At 40.4% G+C, this 20,918-nt stretch overlaps 1 protein-coding gene across 6 annotated transcripts in view; it reads right to left on the bottom strand.

Annotated features, from left to right (window-relative positions):
- MSH3 (mutS homolog 3) overlaps positions 1–20,918 on the bottom strand; it is a 205,307-nt gene that overhangs the window by 174,227 nt on the left and 10,162 nt on the right. For 4 of the 6 annotated variants that reach the window (XR_008315277.1, XM_053291220.1, XM_053291224.1 and 1 more), the window contains 5 exons: positions 19,960–20,076; positions 17,973–18,200; positions 17,038–17,155; positions 15,365–15,510; positions 6,329–6,495 (listed from right to left, as the gene is read on the bottom strand). Coding sequence is in view for 5 of the 6 variants with exons in the window: in XM_053291220.1 (XP_053147195.1) it covers positions 6,329–6,495; positions 15,365–15,510; positions 17,038–17,155; positions 17,973–18,200; positions 19,960–20,076 (776 nt within the window). In the remaining variant the exon portion in view is untranslated. The remainder of the gene's footprint in view (positions 1–6,328; positions 6,496–15,364; positions 15,511–17,037; positions 17,156–17,972; positions 18,201–19,959; positions 20,077–20,918) is intronic. The other 2 variants (XM_053291222.1, XM_053291223.1) reach the window with 2 other exon arrangements.

Here is a 20,918-nt window from a genome sequence, read left to right as displayed (position 1 = left end):
TGACTTTAGAAAGATCTGAACCTCAGTATCTTTTCATAAACATTAGATTTAAACAGTCACTGTCTGTCACACCCTAATGTGTTGCTGTGTGTGTATGATGGGACCACTAGAGAGGGTAATATTCTTTGAATCATCCTAGAACCATGGCTCGCATATTCATTTCATATTCTAAACTCTCTATTTTTCAGGACCCACTTCTCCATGAAAAAATGTAAGAATTTGGGTTAATCACCAGTTAATAATTTTTAATTAATGTGATTGGTGTGACATCTTGTAATTAATTAATGTGATGTCTTATAAACCTATGGAGCATGCTTTTCTCTCACCACTGAAAAACCACAACCAGTCCCCACGCACAGTTAAGGGGACAGAAGAGTTCCATGGCAAATTGGTGCTTATGTCTTCATGAAAACTATACACTCTCTGGGAGGTTGACATTCTACACAAAAACATGATTTATTTTAACTAAGAATTATTTAACAAATCTGGTTTGGCACTGTTTCATCATATCACAGCTTGTTTGGGTCCCAATCCTTACTTACTTTCCATGATCTAAGCTTGCCCCCACCCCTCCCCAGCATGTTAAAACTTTTTCAGTGACTGTAGCCATAAGTAAATTTTCAATTTGGTATTCTATATACCCACTATAAGGTATATATCCTACTATAAGCCTATATTTTATAAATCCCTTAAATATTATAGTGTTTAAAACTGGCAAAATCCATTAGTAACAGAATTAAACTTTTTGGACATCCCTTTGTGTACTTTGTGTAAGTATCTGCAAATTCAGGCTAATATATAAGCTTCAACAGATGACTATTTTTTTCCGGTAAACTACGCTCAGTGTTCAAAGTTTTGCACTCATTCGTTTTTCTCTACATATTTTAACTTTCAAACGAAAAACAAGCACATCAATAATGGAATACAGATGTGCAGTAACTAAATGCACAGCATGGTGTAGTGGTTAGAGTGCTGGACTAGGACCAGAGAGACCCAAGTTCAAATCCCCATTCAGCCATGAAACTAGCTGGGTGACTCTGGGCCAGTCACTTCTCTTTCAGCCTAACCTACTTCACAGGGTTGTTATGAAAGAAAAACTTAAGTTTGTAGTACACCGCTCTGGGCTCCTTGGAGGAAGAGCGGAATATAAATGTAAAAACAACAACAACAAATCAGGTTGTAGTGTTTCTTGCTAGTCATCGAGGCAAATCATTAATAGAAAAAAGTATGTAAGTCCTGAAGCATATATATCTATTTCAATTTATTGTATTTAAAGATTGCCTCATATATAATTTCTGGGCATTTACAAATTAAAACAACAATAATTAAAACCTCCTATTCCCCACTTTCTTCAGTTAATTTCCTTGTGCAGTTGCCTTACCAATCACCTGGTTTCTACCTGCTCCAAGCTCTAGCAATAGCAACTGGCCAGTCATTAAACTTCCTGCCAATATTTTGCAGTCTTTTTGGCTTAAGTTATTTTTCTCCTTTAAGGCCTCCTAATATTTCTGCTACCTCTATGCAGAACTATTTCTTCACACAGCCTATTTAAAACAATGGTGTTTACATACATAGCATTACATTAAACACATATCTGTACTCACAGGAACTAGTTAGAAAAACAAATCGTTCTAGTAAAAAACTAATCAGCCTACTTTCCTTTCACTATCTGCACTAAATACAAATAGAGGGCCACAAGTTCGATCTCTTGTGCCTCAAATGTTCATGTGTCCGCCATTTGGATCGGGCTGGATATCATCATTACAAACTGCACCATTGAAGTGTCCCTGTGTATCACTCACTACAGCTGTTCAAAATTTGGTTCAAATCAGTTAGACTGTCCACAAATTAGTGCACTTGAGCCTCAAAAGTTTACATGTCAGCCATCTTGAATTGGGGTAAATATATGGCAAGGCGGCCATATATGGCAAGGCAGTCATCACAATCTTCGCCGTTGAGGTGTCCCTATGTGTACCTACAGCTGTAGCAAATTTGATTCAAATCAGTTATGCGGTTCACAAGTTAGCTCACTTGCACCTCAAAAGTTTATGGTTTTGCCATTTTGAATCAGGGTGGATGGCATCATCACAAACTACACCACTGAGGTGTCCTTGTGTGTCACTCACTGCAACAGTACCCAATTTGGTTCAAATGAGTTTGGCAGTCCACAAGTTAGCCCGCTTGCGCCTCAAGTTGTTCACATGGCTGCCATATTGAATTTGAGTGGATAACATCATCCCAAACTATGCCACTGAGGTGTCTCTATGTGTCACTCACAGCAACTGTGCCTAATTTGGCTTAAATAGGTTAGATGGTCCACAAATTAGCCTGCTTGCGCCTTAGATGTTCACACAGCCAACATTTTGAATTGGAGTGGATGACATCATCATACACCACACCATTTGGGCATCCCTATGTGTCACTACAGCTCTAGCAAATTTGGTTCAAATCGGTTAGGCGATTCATAAGTTAGCCCACTTGCGCCTCAAAAGTTTACGTGTCTGTCATCTTGGATCAGGGTGGATGACATCATCACAAACTACACCATTGAGGTGTCCCAATTTGGTTCATATTGGTCCAGGCATTGGGAAGTTAATTGCGGGGGGAGAAACACATGGACGGACACGGACAGAATGCTGGGTGATCTCATAAGCCTACTGGAAAGTAGGCCAACAAGGCTATGATATCACACAAATAACTATAAAGTATACTTGCAAGTGGGCTACTGTAGTTGAATGAAGACTGCTAGCAACGGTCTTGTGACTGGACGGCAAATATAGCTGACCAACCACTGAATGAATGCTGCATTTTTGTTAAGACGTTTCTGAGTTAACCAAGGTATAAGTTAACTATGCATGAATTATTGATCTTCAGACATTTTTCTACAAAATCACAACTGTGGTCAGTTTACACCATTTTTAATTTGTAACCCTATGTCCTTGTTTTCATGGAATTGCCCATGACTGCCTAAGATAAACCATAGTTTGATAGCTGGAACAGGTTCGGATATACAAGCTAACCACTTGGATGAAATAAATCATGGTTCTGCATGATGACTGAACCCGCTTTGTCTCTCCCTCTCTCTCTTTAGCACAGCTCACACCTCACTTGTTACCACAAGTTGAAATAGAGTCCATTCCCAGCCACACAAATCTCTCCCAGTTTATTTTTTACCTTGCCTCCCATCTAGTCAGTCTTCACCCCACTTATTTTTTTCAAGTAACGTTTCTGCTTTGAAAGATCTCAACAAAAATTACAGCTCCTCAACCTTCAAGGATATGTGATATACTTACAGAGGGAGCTGCCTTCAAGCATGTGTTGGTTCCTCACTACTGAACAGCTGCAGCTGGCCTCAACCCACACACTTACAATTAGGAGAAGGGGAAGGGGTCTAGGGCAGATGACACAGCAGAACACAGCTAGACACAAATCTATTCCACTTCTCCCCACCACCAACCCCAGTTGCCCCATTCCACCATCTCTTTTAACCATTGAACCAGTGGGGAGGACAAGGGACAAAGTAAGTGTGTCTGCCTTGATGAACACACAGACATAGAAGCTGTCTACAGACCTTCTGAGGTCACCTGGAATATAAGTGGGGTGAAGAAATGAAGAGGAGGAGAATTTCAGCCAACTTCCTAGGCAAACTTATTGGCTTTGGCAGAGCTCCCTGCAAATGCAGCAGGAAGGTGCTGGGGTAGAGGACAACAAGGCACAGTTCAGGAGCATGTTCAGCTCTGGCACACAGACTGTACTGTGCTGGAATTCAGCAAGCAGTGCAACATCCGAAAGTGCAGTAGCAATAACTAGTGCACCAAACTCCTTCTCCTTCCTTAGATCTGGCAGCATGGGGATGGGAAGGCAGCAGCAGCAGGAGGCTGCTCAAGTTGCTGTCAGATCTAAGGCAGGAGAAGACAGCAAGCTGCAAGCAATTTGGTGTGGCACAGCAGGGCCAGCTGTTGTTGTTGTCTCTGATATTTCACTGCTTACCTATACACCAATGCTAAACATATTCCTGTGTTACTGTAGGAACGTACGAAGCTGCCTTATACCAAGTCAGACCATAGGTCCATCTAGCTCAGTATTGTCTACACAGACTGACAGTGGCTTCGCCAAGGTTGCAGGCTGGAGTCTTTCAGCCCTATTTTGGAGATGCCGGGAAAGAAACTTGGAATCTTCTACATGCAAATGTTCTTCCCAGAGTAGCCCCATCCCCAGGGAAATATCTTAGTGTTAACACATTTCCTATTCAAATGCAAACCAGGGCAGACCCTGCTTAGCAAAGGGGACAATTCATGCTTGCTACCTCAAGACTAGCTCTCCTCCCATGCTTGCTTGGACATGCATTCTACACACGTGTGCACCCAGACCATGGACATCAGCTAACAGGAAAATCTTACTGTGGAGAATTACTTGAGTATTTTAAGTTGTGGCTGACTCTACTAATGGGATAGGCAAGCAGCTATCCATTAAGCAGAGTGAACCAAAAAAGCCAAATTAGCAAGCATAGTGTGGATCTTTTGTCCAGACCAAGAAGCAACACTTTCAGAGAGGTGAACAGAATCAGAACTAGAATGAATTAGGTTTATAAGAAAGAAAGAAAATGTAAAATTAGAATCAGATATAATAATTAGGGTAACCAAGATTATCAGGGGCCAGGAACACCTTATTTATGAGGCAATGATACAGCATCTGGGGCTCTGTATTTTGGAAAAGAGGCGACTACAGGGAGACATGATAGAGATATATAAAATTATGCATGGAGTAAAGAGTAGACGGAGAAAAGATTTCTCCCTCTCTCACAACACTAGAACCAGGGGCCATAGAATGAAACTGAACATCGGGAAATTTAGGACCATCCAAAGAAAGTACTTTTTCACATAGCACATAATTAATCTATGGAATTCTCTGCCATGGGATGTGGTGATGGCCACTAGATTGGATGGCTTTAAAGAGGGCTTAGACAAATTCATGGAGGACAAGTCCAGTGTTCACTCTAACAGGGATTCTCGATGTTGACGACTACAACTCCCAGAATCCCCAGCTGCAGTGGCTTTTGCTTGGGGATTCTGGGAGTTATAGTCAACAACATCTGGGAATCCGTGTTAGAGTGAACACACTGGACAGATCTATCAATGGCTACTAATCTGGTGGCTACAGGCCACCTCCAACCTCAGAGGCAGGATGCCTCTAAATACCAGTTGCAAGCGAGAAACAACAGGAGAGAGGGTATGCCCTCTCTCACAAGAGAGCTGATCTTGTGGTAGCAAGCATGACTTGTCTTTTTAGCTAAGCAGGGTCTGCCCTGGTTGCATACAAAAGGGAGACTAGAAGTGTGAGCACTGTAAGATATTCCCCTTAGGGGATGGAGCCACTCTGGGAAGACCATATAGGTTCCGCGTTCCTTCCCTGGCATCTCCAAAATAGGGCTGAGAGAGATTCCAGCCTGCAACCTTGGCGAAGCCGCTGCCAGTCTGTGTAGACAATACTGAGCTAGATGGACCTTTGGTCTGACTCAGTATATGGCAGCTTCCTATGTTCCTACCTCCTGCTTGTGGGCTTCCCAGAGACATCTGTTGGGCCACTGTGTGAAACAGGATGCTGGACTAGGTAGGCCTTGGGGCTGATCCAGCATGGCTATTCTTATGTTCCAATTAAGAAGCAAGGTTATTCAAGGTAGGACCATAATGAATAGGGGAGTGAGAAAGGTTAGAAAGTTATATCTTTTTACAAAGTGAAAGTTGTTTCCAGAAAGAAAGATCAGAGACAAGAAAGGCAGGACATGGGGGCCAAACCAGCTGTAAAAATTAAAGTGGGAAGTTAAGGGAAGAAGGGAGAGAGACAGGAAAGAGCAGTTTTAGACCTTTCCAATATTCTGCTTTTTTGAGAGCAATGCTGAGTAGTTGGTTTTCATCAAGGAGGACTACACAGGTGAAAGTTATCAAGGGAGCAAGGAGGCTACCAGAGCAAGCACGTTAACCTACAATTTCAGGGGGCTGATACAAGGTGCATGAGAGCAGCCAAGTTCCAAGACTGAAAGTGTCTTAGTTTTTTGCAGGTGCTCTCCACAAAGCCTCGAGTCACCTGAATTTAATGATTTCTGCTTAAGCGGAGGAGAGTTGTATCAGTGCTAGAATTGAGATCTTCTTTTCTCTAACCTTACAGGCCTCTAGAGATTGTAGCTGCCTTGCCTACAGCTTTCTTCTTCCGTATATTTCCACCTAGCTATTCCAGTTGAGTTTTTATATTTTGTTTACTGTTGTCTTGGTCTATCTCAAGACCTGGTATCAATGATAAAAATAAGTTAATCCACTGCACAGAAACTTACCATACAGAAGTCATATTATTGATAAGCTTTTCAGTTTGATCTGACACATCTCTTGGAAGAATAACTTCAACAGGCTGTAAGCGTAAAATTTGACTTTCCAACTCTAAACGAGCTCCAGAATCCTGAAAGCTATCAAAGATAACTTCCCCTGTAGTGGGTTGGACAGCCTGAAAAATAAATGTAAACAAATATAAATATATAAACATGTATTTTAAAAATAATAAAGTACAGTGGTCCCTCTACTTATGAAATTAATCCGTTCCGAATGCACATTTGTAAGTCGAAAAGTTCATAAGTCGAAAAGCGGTTTCCCATAGGAATGCATTGGGAACGGATTAATGCATTCCGGAGCCTAGAAAAAAGACCCAGACCCCCAGTAAGGCTTGCAAACTGCACAGGAACATTTCTTTTCAAGAATAAACAGGCAGTAAACAGGCAGGCAAGTCAAGGAAACCGCATGTAAAATTCGTAAGTCAAGGAAACCCCATCTAAAAATTTGTAAGTCGAGGAAACCCCATCTAAAAATTTGTAAGTCGAAAAAACCGCATCTAAAACCGGATCTAAAACTGCCGTTTGTAACTCGAAAAATACTTATGTCGAGTAGTTTGTAAGTCGAGGGACCACTGTACACATTTTATTAACAAATGGGGCATTGCTACTGTAGCAGAAGCCTGTATGCTATATGCTTTAACTCTGTAACATAGTTATCAAATGCAGACACGGAACAGTTTTAATGACAGACAACTATAAGACAGGAAAGAAAAATATCACAGTTTACATTATTTTATGAACATGTTTGCTTTTCTTCTAGACCCATGACTGAGAACAGCAGGAAACAAAGATGAGATTTAAGGTACTCTAAATGGGCCTATTATCCTGAACAGGCTTAACTTCATTGTGGCCTTTACACACCAACCATCAGTTAAAAACTTAAGCGAGATCAGTGTTTCTCATTGCCCAAATGTGTCAAAATCCTACAACTGTGGTTCTATTTCCGCCTCCAAAGCACAGATTGAACCCTCAGTTTGAGGAGTAGCAGGTTGCTGGAACCGGAGATCTACTGACCCAACATGTCGTTCTCATCTGTTTAGGAATGCAATCGCTGTTGTGTAGTCCAATTGCAACTGCACAGTTCTCCCTCTGAGCATTGGTAGAAAAACCTTCATGGCCTGGAAAACTGCTAAGAGTTCCAGGAAATTTATGTGGAATTGTCTTTGCCAGCGACTCCATTGACCCTGGGCCACTCTGCCAATGCAATGTCGCCCGCGCCCCCCCGCCCCCCCAGGCCATCAATGAGGCATGCGTCATCACCCAAGCTGATGGAGACTGCAGTTTAAACGGGACTCCTTGCAGTAGATTCTCTGCACAAGCCCACCAACTCAATGACCGGGAGGATTTGCTGAAGAATAACTAACCGTTTCTTGGGATTGTCTACGTTCAGACAGAAGATGGATATGAACCACTTCTCTGTCTTTTGAAGCCAGTAGCCAGTCATCTAGGTATGGGTATATCACCAGCCCCTTCGTCCAGAGGTGTGCCACCACCACTGCCATGCACTTTGTGAAAACACGTGGGGCAGTACAGAGGCCAAACAGTGGCACTTGATATTGGTAAATCGAGGTCCCCACCATGAATCTTAGATACTTTGGCATGAAAGCCTGATCCCCATGTGAAAATAAGAATCCTGCAGGTCTAACATTGTGAGCCACCACTCCTAATGTAGAAGTGGCAGGATGTCTTGCAATGTCGTCATCCAATACTTTTTCACATGGACAAACTTGTTCAGATGTCTCGGGTCCATTATTGGCTGAATTCCACCATCCCTTTGGGGGATTTGAAAGTAGCAGGAGTAGAACCCTTCTCGTCTCTGTGCCTATTGCACCAGGACAATCACCTTTTTGCTTAGTAGCTCCTGTACCTCCTGTTGCAGGTCAGGAGTCACTTTCATGAAATGCAGCACTCTGAAAGTTGGCCGGGCCTTGAACTCTATAGCGTAGCCTGAGGAGACAATCTTCAACACCCATCGGTCCGATGTTATGTGGTGCTATGCTTGGACATGGCTTACCAATCTGATGATGTTGATGGCTTAAGGTGTTGTTTGTGCCTGATAGATGTTGCAGGGAGTTGTACGCAGCTCTACAGTGTTGAGGAAGGCTGATGTTAGCAATGCATCCACTGTTGGCAGGTGTGATGGGCTGTTGTTGGTCTCAACGGTGCTGCTTTTGGGTCTCCCTGTTTATTACATTGGCCTTGGTTGTTTTTGGTTTTTTGCAGATAGTGTCTATTACAATAAGGTTGGCGGGTCCTCCAAAAATCCCTGCGGTCCTGCTGTCTGAAGCTGGAGCGTGGATGGATGTAAGGCTTGGATTTGGAGATATAAGTAGAAGAAGAAGCTGAAGTAAAAGTCTTTGCAGTGAACTTTGGTTTTTTAAGCTTCTCCATTGTAGCATTTGTCTGTTCTGAAAACAGACTTTTTCCATGGAATGGAAGACCTTCTATTTTGTTCTTCATGTCTTTTTGTAAAGCTGCTGAACGTGGCCAAGCATAGAATCTCAAAGTAATAGAAGAACTCATTCCTCTGGACTCAGATTCTGCCAGGTGTTTCGCAGTACTCAATTGCTGATGTGTCAAGTCTGTAGACTTTTGTAATGTTTTCTTGAAGCGAGCCTTGAACTCTTCTGGTGAGAGGGAATCCAAATCCTGCGCTAAGTTGTCCCATAAGTACAATAACTGTACTTAGCCATGCAGGCTGAATAGTTAGCTATTTTTACTGATAAACATGCCGTCGAATATATCTTTCTCCATAGTACATCTTATTTTCTTCCCTCTTTAACTGCAGGAGTTGTGTGATGCCTACCCACCTTGAAGCAGCAGAGCAGTCTATTATGAGGGAGTTTGGTACAGAATGTTTCAGTAGGTAAGTGTCATCCTGCTCCTGCACTCTATATAAGCCTTCTGGTCTTTTAGAGGTTGGAGTGGAAGTATGTTGGACGTTCGAAGTGCATTTATCTATCTATCTATCAGATTTGTACACTGCCCCAAACTTTTGTCTCTGGGTGGTTAACAAGAACATAAAACAAGTTAAAATATATACAAATACTTAAAACAATTTAGACAATTTAAAAATAAAAAACAGATTAAAACCTAAAAATTTAAAAAGCTGAAAAAGCTTGGATAAAGAGGTGGGTTTTCAAATGCTTTAAAAAAATTGTCAATTGTCAAAAAAATTAAAAAAATTGTCAATTGTCAAAAAATTGAGATGGTTCGTATTTCAGTAAGGAGGGCATTCCACAGTCTCGGGGCAGCAACTGAGAAGGCCCATCCTCGTGTGGCCACCAGCCGAGCTGGAGGCAACTGGAAACGGACCTCTCCAGATGGCCTCAAATGGGCAGTGGGGCTCATAAAGTAGAAGACATTCTCTTAAATACCCAGGGCCCAAGCTGTTTATGGCTTTATAGGTTTTAACCAGCACTTTGTATTTTGCCCGGAAACCTACTGGCAGCCAGTGTAATTCTATCAACAAAGGAGTAATATGGTCTCTCCGAGATGACCCAAAGACCAACATGGCCACTACATTCTGTACCAACTGGAGTTTCTGGACTATGTACAAAGGCAGTCCCACATAGAGCACATTGTAGAAGTCAAGTCTGGAGGTTACCAGCATATGTACCATGTTTTGAGGTCATTCATCTCAAGAAATGGACACAGCTGGCGTATCAGCCGAAGCTGATAGAAAGTCCCTCTGGCCACTGCCTCAACCTGAGATACCAGGGAGAGGTGTGGGTCCACAAATTCTCCCAGACTGCGAACCTGTTCCTTTTAGGAAAGTGTGACCCCATCTAGAACAAGTAGATCAAAATAGTTTCTGGAGTTATGACCCCACACAATAAGTATCTCCATCTTATCTGGATTCAGTCTCAGTTTATTCTCTCTCATCCAGTCCATCACTGCTTCCAGGCAAGCATTTAGGGAGGTTATGCCATCTCTTGATGATGTTGACATGGAGAAGTAGATTTGGGTGTCATCAGCATACTGATAATACGCACCAAATCCCCTGATGATCTCTCCCAGTGGTTTTATGTAGATGTTAAAGAGCATTAGAGACAGTATGGAGACCTAAGGGACTCCATACATAAGCTAAGGTTTCAAAGAGCAACAGTCTCCAAATGACACCATCTGGACTCTGTCTGAGAGGTAGGAGTGGAACCAAAGTAAAACAGTGCGTCCCACCCTTAATATTCTCAGATGTTCCAGAAAGATATTATGGACTATAGTATCGAAAGCCGCAGAGAAATCCAAAAGGACCAACAGAGTCACACTTCCTCTGTCAATTCCCAACTGGAGATCATCCATCAGGCCGACCAAGGCAGTCTCTACCCCATAGCCCACCTGAAAGCCAGTTTGAAATGGGTCTAGATAATCAGTTTCCTCCAAGACAGTCTGGAGCTGAGGCCACAATCCTCACAATTATTTTCCCCAGCCATGGGAGATTGGAGACAGGCCTATAGTTGCTCAACTCTGAGGGATCTCACTGAGCATTGATCCGCCTTGGAAATTACCAACAAAAGAGGCAAGGCGACCAGTTGTGCAGACAAGGACTTCGCCATAAAACTGTATACAGGGTCATCAATTGTGGACAACTGTGATTTTAGATGAAGACCCAGTGCTGCAGCCATCTCTTTAAGTTGGACATGATAAGCCTTCCTCAGTGGGGGATACATGCAAATACATGAGTGCTGCCACATCAGGTAATGGGTCAGTATCACTCAAAATCTGATGAACCATGGTGACTATCATGAGAAGGTACTGGGGAGGAATACGGCTGATACGCCCTAGCAGGAGGTGTTGGAGGCCTAGGAATCGTAGGTTCCCATGCATCTGTTTGGATAGCTGTACATAAAACTTCCTTCTCCTTGGTTTGGGTCGATTTTGCATACAGTACAGTTTTGGTGGTGAAAGAGCTTCTGTTAGAATCTGTATGGCTGCAGCTACTGTCATCACAACCTTGCTTGGTACCAGAGTAAGAGCACCCCCTGCCAGAATGTGTAATGGAAGAGACAAAGAATAAGCTCTGGCCAGAGGATTGTTTCTTTTAAACCCTGCAGACCTCCACAACCTATCTTCATCATAGTTATAAGCTACTCCTGGAGAAGTCTGGCCAAGGACACTTGCTTGTCCAGTAGGTGAAGTACCATTAGAATCCACACGTGTGCCAAGACGATGAAGTGGACAATTGTGCTGCCGTTAAAGCATACGGCACTTGTTGATTTGTACGTGCTGCTGTTGAATAGGCCATCTCCGGAGGTAGAGAACGCGTCTCTCTCGCTTCTGATTGTGGGAAACCCCTAAAGGTTGATGGGGTAGTAGTGTTGGAATCCAACATAGACAGTAGGAACTGTGCAGTATTTGGATCCAATGCACTCACTTCCTCAATACCAGGAGAGTCGTCGTCCTCAACTTCAAATATAACCAGCACCCAGCATAAAGGCATTACAGTATATGTTAATACCGGCGTGTTCAATGTCGAGGTCAGCTCCCTTACCTTTGGCCTCAATGGGGACTTAAACAGAGTTGCTGCCAGGGACATAGAAACCACTCTCGATAAGCTTTTGATAATCTTTCCTGGTAGTTCATGTGGAGGTTATTAGATACAATGGGCGTTGGTAATAGTTTTACTAGGGCTATCAAGACAATTTATTCAGAGCAATATGCTAAGATTACTGTAAATGGGGAATTATCAGACAATTGTAAAATACAAAAAGGAACTAGACAAGGATGTCCACTTTCCCCATTACTTTTTATATTAGTATTAGAAGTGCTCTGTAGAAACATTAGAGAAGATGATCAAATACAAGGCCCGAAAATTGGGAAACAAGAGTATAAACTAAGAGCCTTTGCGGATGATGTCATTTTTTTTTTAGAAAATCCATTGGACAAGATCGGAAGACTCTTGGAAAATATACAACAATTTGGCCAATTGGCTGGGTTTTATATAAACAAGACTAAAACGAAGGTGTTGACTAAAAATATGGATCAGAAATCTAAGGATAGATTTTTTGAAATAAGTGAACTGAAAGTGGAGAAGAAAATTAAATATCTGGGTGTTTGGCTGACAAATAATAATTCTTTGTTGTTCTCAAATAATTATATTAAAATATGGAATACAGTAAAAACTGACTTACAAAGATGGTCTAATATGAACTCATCTTTAATGGGAAGAATTTCAGTGTGAAAATGAATATCTTACCCAAAATGTTGTTTCTTTTTCAGACTATTCCTATAATTAATACTTTAACTTGTTTTAAGCAATGGCAGAAGGACATAACTAAATTTGTTTGGCAAGGGAAAAGACCAAGAATTAATTTTAAAAATTTAACAGATGCAAAAGAAAGAGGCAGTCTTACCCTATCAGACTTAAGGTTGTATTTTGATGCTGTTTGTTTAACGTGGTTAAAAGAATGGATAACATTAAGAAATTCTAGAATACTTGATCTGGAGGGATTTGACAGAAGGTTCGGATGGCACTCCTATTTGTGGTATGACAAAAGTAAAGTACATAAAGATTTTCTTAACCACTATATAAGAAGGAGTTTAATGAGAGTTTGGGTAAAATATAAAAAATGGTTGGAACCTAAAACTCTGTTACGGTTATCCCCGATTGAAGCTCTCTCTAGTACGTAAAAAGGTAAATATGCAATCGCAATGGGGTACATATAGGGATTTGTTATGTTTTCAGGAAAAGGACTGTAAGTTAAAAAGTTTAATTGAAGTACAAAATTTGGTTAGTAATTGGTTTCAGTACCATCAGTTAAATGAAGTTTATAAGAAGGATCTTAAAGTTGGATTTGAAGATCAGATGTCGAGATTTGAGAAGGAGCTGTGTGAAAATGATGAAAAATTAGTTTCTAAAATGTATAAGCTCTTGCTTTTGGAGGAGACAAGAGATGAAGTGGTTAAAACGACTATGGTAAGATGGGCTCAAGATGTGGGGTATAATATAGAAATGGCAGCCTGGGAAAAATTATGGAAAACTGATTTAAAGCATGTTATGTTTTAAAAGAAAATTATTATAAAATGATGTATAGGTGGTATTTGACACCTAAAAAACTGGCATTAATGTATAAAAATGTTTCAAACAAATGTTGGAAATGTGGACACTCTGAAGGAACTTTTTTTCATATGTGGTGGTCTTGTAGGAAGGCTAAGGCCTTTTGGGACATGATATAGAATGAGTTAAAGAAATTTTTTTAAATGACATTTCCTAAGAAGCCAGAATCCTTCCTGCTGGGAATAACGCAAGAAGTGTTTTCTACAACCAACTTAACATTCTTTATGTACACTACCACGGTGGCCAGAATAATATATGCACAGAAATGGAAGAGTAATGAACTGCCTTCAAAAGAAGATTGGCTAATAAAAATTTTGGAATATGCGGAGATGGCAAAACTTACAGTACTGATAAGAGATCAAAATCTGGAATGCTTTAAAGAAGATTGGAAACCATTCTTATTATACTTAAAGAACTATTTTCCTAATATTGATTTTACAACAGGGTTTGAAATTTAGTAATATTAGCAGGTTGGGTAGATCAAAATCGAGTTTGTAAGGTTTAAGATATATGTTTTGAATTATTATTATAGCAAGGGTTAATTCTATAGTTGGTGATTCACGAGGAGGTGTGAGCGGGAAGTCAATATTTGTTTAATGTGATGTGAATGTTAAGATATTGTTAAAATCAATAAAAATTCAAACGGGGGGGGGGGGGGAGAGAAAGAAACCACTCTCGATATCAGTGCTGACTTAGACACCGGTGGGATTAGAAGTTTCAACGTTGATGGTCTCAATGCCAAGAGTGATGTAGTGGACAAAACTTGTGTCCATGTTTGGAGATTTAAATGTAGGTGATGAATGTTTAAGGCTGGGTTGAAGCCTCAGCCCTTGAGCCATCCTTATTAGGAAATGGATGAGTTCCTTCTTTAGATGTGCCAGGCGAACTTAATACATCATCGTAAAGCACAGCCTTCAAACAAAGCTTCCAGTTGTGTAGCGTTTGTTTTGAAAACAACTGGCAAACCTTACAAGCGGAGGTGTTGAGGGCTTCCCCCAGACACAGTAAACATAAGTCATGGCCATCTTTTGAGGGTAACTTCGCTTTGCATTTAGAGCAGCGTTTAAAAATCCTTTTTTCTGTTCTTTTTTCTAAACACTTAGGGTCATCCATGGCCATTCCATTTTCAAAACCAAAATATCTGTCTGATCTTTCACCTCAAATAGTCCATTGCACAAAATACATAGTCAAAAACACAGTCCAAAGGTCAGAATAATTTATCTTCTTATAGAATTTATTTTCTTATATATAACTGAGTGAGTTATATATTGAACTCACTCAGATCAAGGAACCAAAATGAGGATTTGCAGTGACCAGGGAACCAATTACTACGGCCGTCACAAAGGAACTGAAGTACTGGCACTTCGTCCCATTTTAAATAGCCATGTGGTCATGTGGGGCAGGGCGCAAGCACAGAGAGGAGCTGTGGTACTCTGACAGGCTTCAGCGCAGGTGCAGAACCCATTCTAATGGATTCAACAGAGCACGCCCCAGATCTTAAGTTATACGTTTAGTTGGTTCTGAGCCTAGTGTGAATTAGCTTCATTGGATGATCCTTAGGTGCTGGTCTGAGCTGTCCAGGCAGCCTTCAAAGATCTCTCCACATTGCCAACCTAGAATATAGAGAATGCCACTGTAGCTGCACTCACTCCTAGTGACCAGGCATGGCCCCACTGCTGCTGTAGATGAACTAACTAAAATACAGGGCAAGCATCAAAGTTAACAACCGCCAATAACTACAGATTTCCAAAGTTTTTCCTACATAGGTCTTGTACAAAAATTTTACAAATTATATTCCTGAATGAAATTATAGATATATTGTTAACTTCTTTATTAACTGCCCCCACCCTCCACAAAGCAACCTCAAAATAATTCTAAGATAAATTACATTACAAAAGGGTTTCAAGAAATTCTTCAAGATCACTTACCACAATGCCGATGACAGTATTCCTGCTCTTATCTTTTAAACTTTCTTTGCTTTCAGAGATACAGAGGAGATAGTTATCGCAGACATCAGATGGCATTTCATCTGATGAATCTACAGGATTATCAATCTTCAGCAGAGGATTCACATTTAACACAATGTTAAGGAAAACTGATTTTCTGCATTGTTCTTATAAGCAACTGAAGTAGCTTTTCTTGGTGATTCAGCTACATAGTACTATATACACAGTACCTGAACCCAGGACTAGGTTTTTCCAAGTTTTTTGATATAAGAAATCAGGAGATTGTCTTAAATTCAGAGCCCTGTTCCTTGAAAGCAAATGCAGGTATAGCCTGTCTTTAACCTCTACTTTTTAAGGCGATCATCTTAAATTCAGAGTCATCTTTGATTCAGGTAAATACAGTGTTAAATATGCTGCCAACCAATCCACCATTTGACAGAAAGGACTCTTCCAAGAGTGACTACATTAAGAACCACCGAATTATTTTAGCCACAGTCACACAAAACATACCCTAGCTTACCCTAGGATTAATAAGAACATGACATTCGCCTTGCTAGATCAATAAGTCTGGAATTCTGACTCCCATAATCACCAACTTCTATAAGTACACCAGCAAGATATGATGGCAATTACCTTCCTTCATTTGTCCCTAGCATATGTATTCAGAAATATACTGCCTCTATATAGAGGTTCTTTTAATCACAGCTAATCATCACACAGATCCATCCTCAAGAAATAAAATTTATAAGAGAGATTACTATCACATCTTGAAGTGAAGAGTGTTTGTAGGAATTTTTTTCTTAAATCTCTGCCCATCAGGGTTTTAGGTCACCTTGAATTAGAGGAAAAAATAATTTTCCCCCTTTCCACACCAGCCCTACTCAGGCTAGCACAGCCCTACCCAGGCAGGGCTGGTCATGAGACCAATCCGGGAGCATTTCAACTGGGTAGCCTGGGTTCTTTACCTGGGCTAAAATGAGGAAGAAGGGTGGCACTCATGTGCCGGTTGTATGGGCACGCAGTGCTGCAAAGACTGCAAGTAGTGCTGGTCATGTGGGGGAAGGTTGGAAGGCTCCTGTCTTCTCCCCAGTCCTCCCTAGCCCCAGGGATTTTGGTCATGTGAACAACCTTCATGTGTTCTATAAGCTTCTATAATGTCTCCCCTAAGCTGTTTTTTTTACAAACCAAAATGTCCCAAAATAGTTAGCCTTGTTTTATAAGGAAGATGTCCCAACACCCTTGATCATTTTCAACTGCTTTTCTCCACCCCATGAAGCCTTTTTTGAGATGGATGAAGTAGTATACACAGCATTATAAGTATGGCTGAATTACAGATCTTGCTTATGATAGCACTTGAGAGCACTGAAACATTGCTAGGTTTGGGAAAACCTATTATTTCTACCTTGAAGATCAATGGAGGCAAGAAAAGGGGAAGCATGTAACAGGTTAATATGGAACCAATTATCTGCCTCTGAAAAACAAGTAAAATTACAGAGAGAATAAGACCTCTGTAACAGACAAAGCAAATATAGAATTAAATGTTGTAATGGAAGACTGGATGTGGTTCAACACAGATTACTTCAAGCTTACAATAATGACACCTAATAAAAAGAAGCAATATACATTAAAATACTATTTTTGTATTATAAGGATATCTTCTCCTAAAACTGTAGATTTTGTATATAATGCAGTTAGTTTTCGGGTAAAGAGAGAGCTTTTATTCCCACCAACAGCCTTCAAGGCAGCTGTTTCCATTTGTTTTACAACTCCTACCTGCAAGAGAAAAAGAAAATATAAAACTCAAATATGAAATGAAATTAAAAGCATTAAATTTAACACAAAAAAATGTGGTGTTAAGAGTGGGTGTGGATTACAAATCAGGCCAATGCTACTCTCTTGCTCCTTGTTCCAGAGACAGTGTACACATGCTTAAGCCAATAAGCAATAATGTGCTCTCTATTTTACAAAGTGTAGCCCACCATTCAACAGAGGATACAGACAAGGAGTAAAGCAAGCAAGTGTGGAGACACAGAGATAAGCTGAAAAGCAGACAAGAAGAGAGCCCACAAAGGAAGTGACAGACTGAAAATGGTCTCAAGTATATTAACCCTCACACAGTGAATAATAATTATAACTCGCCCAAAATTGGCACATACAATACAGATCATGTAGTTAGTGAAAAATAACAGTGACATTGGTTTGAGGCTGTTCTGCATGCTTTTGTTCCCATGGTCATTTCATGTTCTCTGCACCTTTTTGAAAACCCCACTGCCATTTAATTCAATTGGTTATGGTGAATCAAATGATTTTGTTAGGACAAATAATGTCTTATATGTGATGACATTACAGATATTTGTTAGTCATTTGGGATAGAACAGTCAGACTAAAAAGCAAAGGAGCAAGCAAGACCAAAGGCCAAAAGGGGGTGGGGTGGGGGGAGATCATATACGATGCTGAGAAGCAGCAGGAGCTAGGGGCTAAATTGCTGCTTTGTAGAAAGATAATGTGTGTAATGTGAAGGCATATATAAGCCTCTTGTATATAAGCCCATTCTCCATCTTCATCATACTAGTGATCAGAACAGACTCACTTCACCATGTAGATAAGGAACGCACTGTCCGTATTGTTCAAATCTCATTGTGCTCACTGAAAACAAAGGTGAGTGGGCCCTGAAGTGGGGCACTAAATGCCATTCTATCCCAGCCTCACACATGCTGCCTTCTTCCTCTTCTATCTTTCTGTCATCGTCTCTCACTCTCATTTCCCCCACTTTTCCTTCGCAGCAACCTCCCTTCATCATACTTTTTTGGCACACGCGCTGTATTGAAAAAAAGAATAAAGCAGAAGAATGGAAGTAGTCTAGTATGTCTCTCCAGAGGCTGCTACTCTCTTCTCCTCTGCACTTCGTCTTCTACACTATTCACCTTTGTGCCTGCTGTGGATGGATGGAGTCAGAAAGGCTTGCTGCTGAGGAGAGGAGAGCATGCGCATGGTTCAAGGGCTAAAGCATGGAGAGTGGCAAGGATGAGGGGTTGCATGGTAGCCAGCAAGGAGGGTGGTGAGCAGGGGGAAGAAACCACCATCCCCCTCAATTTGCCAACTGAAGTAATTGCATCACAACAACTCATTATGGGTCAGTGCCGAGGGAAATGTCATGGATAAACAGAATTCTGGCCTTCCTGCTTGATATGAGGAGGAGCCATTTTTGTGCCAGATCTGCTTGGAAACTGGAAACAATAACTTTTGTGCATATGAACTGTTCAGCAGTTTTTCTGCACATGTATCAAGGCCTTACATGCCATTGATAAGAGACCAGTTGGACCTTAATGAGGAGAAAGAATGAAAATAACCAAAACAATATTTCTGTCTCCACTAAGAGCAACATTACAAGGACTAAATAATGTAAATTACTTTGAATTAGGAGGGGCAGGTGGAGTGGAAGTTCTCCATTTAGGTGAAATGCTTCAGAGCACACACACAAACTTTTAATCATGAGCACAGCCGGCCTAGGGCTGGCTGAGAAAACAAACTTTTAAAGATGCCTTTAAAGAAGCAGAGTAGACTGGTCACGTGTTTTCAAGATGGAGCCAGTCTCTTTTGAGACTAGAAACAGCTTTGAATTGTACTTTTTCATTTTAAGAATGCTTTTTGAGATGCCAGGAAGAGCTAAAGTGCTCTCTTTTATATGCAAGCTAGAGTTAGCCTTTAGGGCCAAAATATTCTTTCTAGTGTCTTTCCAGAGAGAGGGTTTTTCAAGCCTTGATCATTTATTACTGATTTTTTCTTTTCAAAGAAGATCTGTTTTAATTTATGCATTTATCTTGATGCAAGCCTTTTCTGACGGCAGGTTATTTTTTTGATGCAAGCCTTTTCAATGTAAATCTGTCCTCCTTTTCCAATAAGAGTATTTTATACCAAACCTCTATTACTTTTTTTTTTTTTTTTTTAGTTATATCCCACTCTTCCTCCAAGGAGCTCAGAGTATTAAATAGTGTTTAGATTATATTTTGTTAGACAATAAAAGCTATGTAGAAAAGAAGGGGGAAAGCCCATGCCTGTAATATGTCCAAACAATACCCTGGCAATGTCCAGAAGGTATTTGTTCTGTGATAAGGAGGCTTTTGAATGGGATAAGACAAGTTCTTGGCAAGTTAGATCCCCTTACACAGAAGAGGAATCTAACAGAACAAAACATTGTTCTGTTATTGAGACAACATTGAGAACACACAAGGAGGTTCATAACAAGTGTGGAAGCTCACAAGAACATACATGAGATTAGGTTAGTAGCGTTGGCTCAGACCTAATTCTGACTCCAGAGAAAGCCGTAGCAGGAAGTAGTAGCAAAGAACACAATCATTTATTTAAGTCATATTTTTATGTATGTTTTAATTTGGTTTTATGTTAATGTTTTTATTATTGTTGCATTTTAAATTGTAAACCACCTGGAGATTTTTATATAGGACCGTATAGAAATGTGCTAAATAGATATTTGAACCTATTTATTAAGAAAAACATTATGTAACTCTGATATGTATGCTGAAATAGCACAGAGTTTGATATTTAGTTAAAAAACAAACCTTATACCCCTTTGCTACAAGACGCCGAACATGAACAAATAGTCTATGAGTTGGTATGCTGGCAGTCATAAAGTTGTGATTTTGATGACAGTAGATGTTCAGTTCCTTCGCAGCAATCTATAAAATATTACAACAAACAGCAATTCATTCTGACAGCCCATAAAATCCATGGAACTCTTATATGTTCATATAGTACATACTTAATGAGCAAGTATCTATTAAATATTGACATTTATATCCCATTTATTTATTTTTTGTTGGATTTTTATACCACCTTTCATAAGGCATCCCAAGACAGTCTACAAAAGTTAAAATACAATAAAACTCCCCCCCCAAAATCACATTTAAAACCTTAAACAGTAAAAACTATAACACACCAAAAAAACCACCTTAAAAAAGACAAAAAGAAGCAAAAGAGCTGAGACACCTGGTAGCCACTAAGGGGTAAAGACATGAACAAATAAAAAGGACTTAAGTTGTTTTTTAAAAGCAGCCACAGATGTGAAAGAGCTGACGATCACTGCTTGAGCATTCCAGAGCCTGGGGGCAACAACAGAGAAGGCCCTGTCTCGTGTGCAGAACAATTTAGCCTCTCTCAGTGTTGGCACATGAAACAAAAGAGCTTCCGACAACATTGTTTGGCAGGTAGAAACCCTTGGAGCAGACTGTCCTTCATGTATCCAGGGCCCAAACCATTAAGGGTTTTAAAGGTAATAATCAGCAACTTGAAATGGATTCGGAAACAAATTGGCAACCAGTACAGCTCTTTCAAAATAGGTGTAATATTTTACAAGGGGGTGGGGGGAGTAGGAAGTCTAACTTAAAAAATATATAAATAATATATTGATAAATTGATTTTTTTAAAAAATCTGGAGATATAGCTGCTCAGAACAAGCAACTACATAAGCGGTTTTTTAAAAACCTTTTTCCTTGCCAATATCAATCTGACATGTCAAGCA

The sequence above is a fragment of the Hemicordylus capensis genome, chromosome 2 (genome assembly GCF_027244095.1).
Source record: "Hemicordylus capensis ecotype Gifberg chromosome 2, rHemCap1.1.pri, whole genome shotgun sequence".
NCBI lineage: Eukaryota > Metazoa > Chordata > Lepidosauria > Squamata > Cordylidae > Hemicordylus > Hemicordylus capensis.
This window is presented reverse-complemented; position numbering and strand designations above follow the sequence as displayed.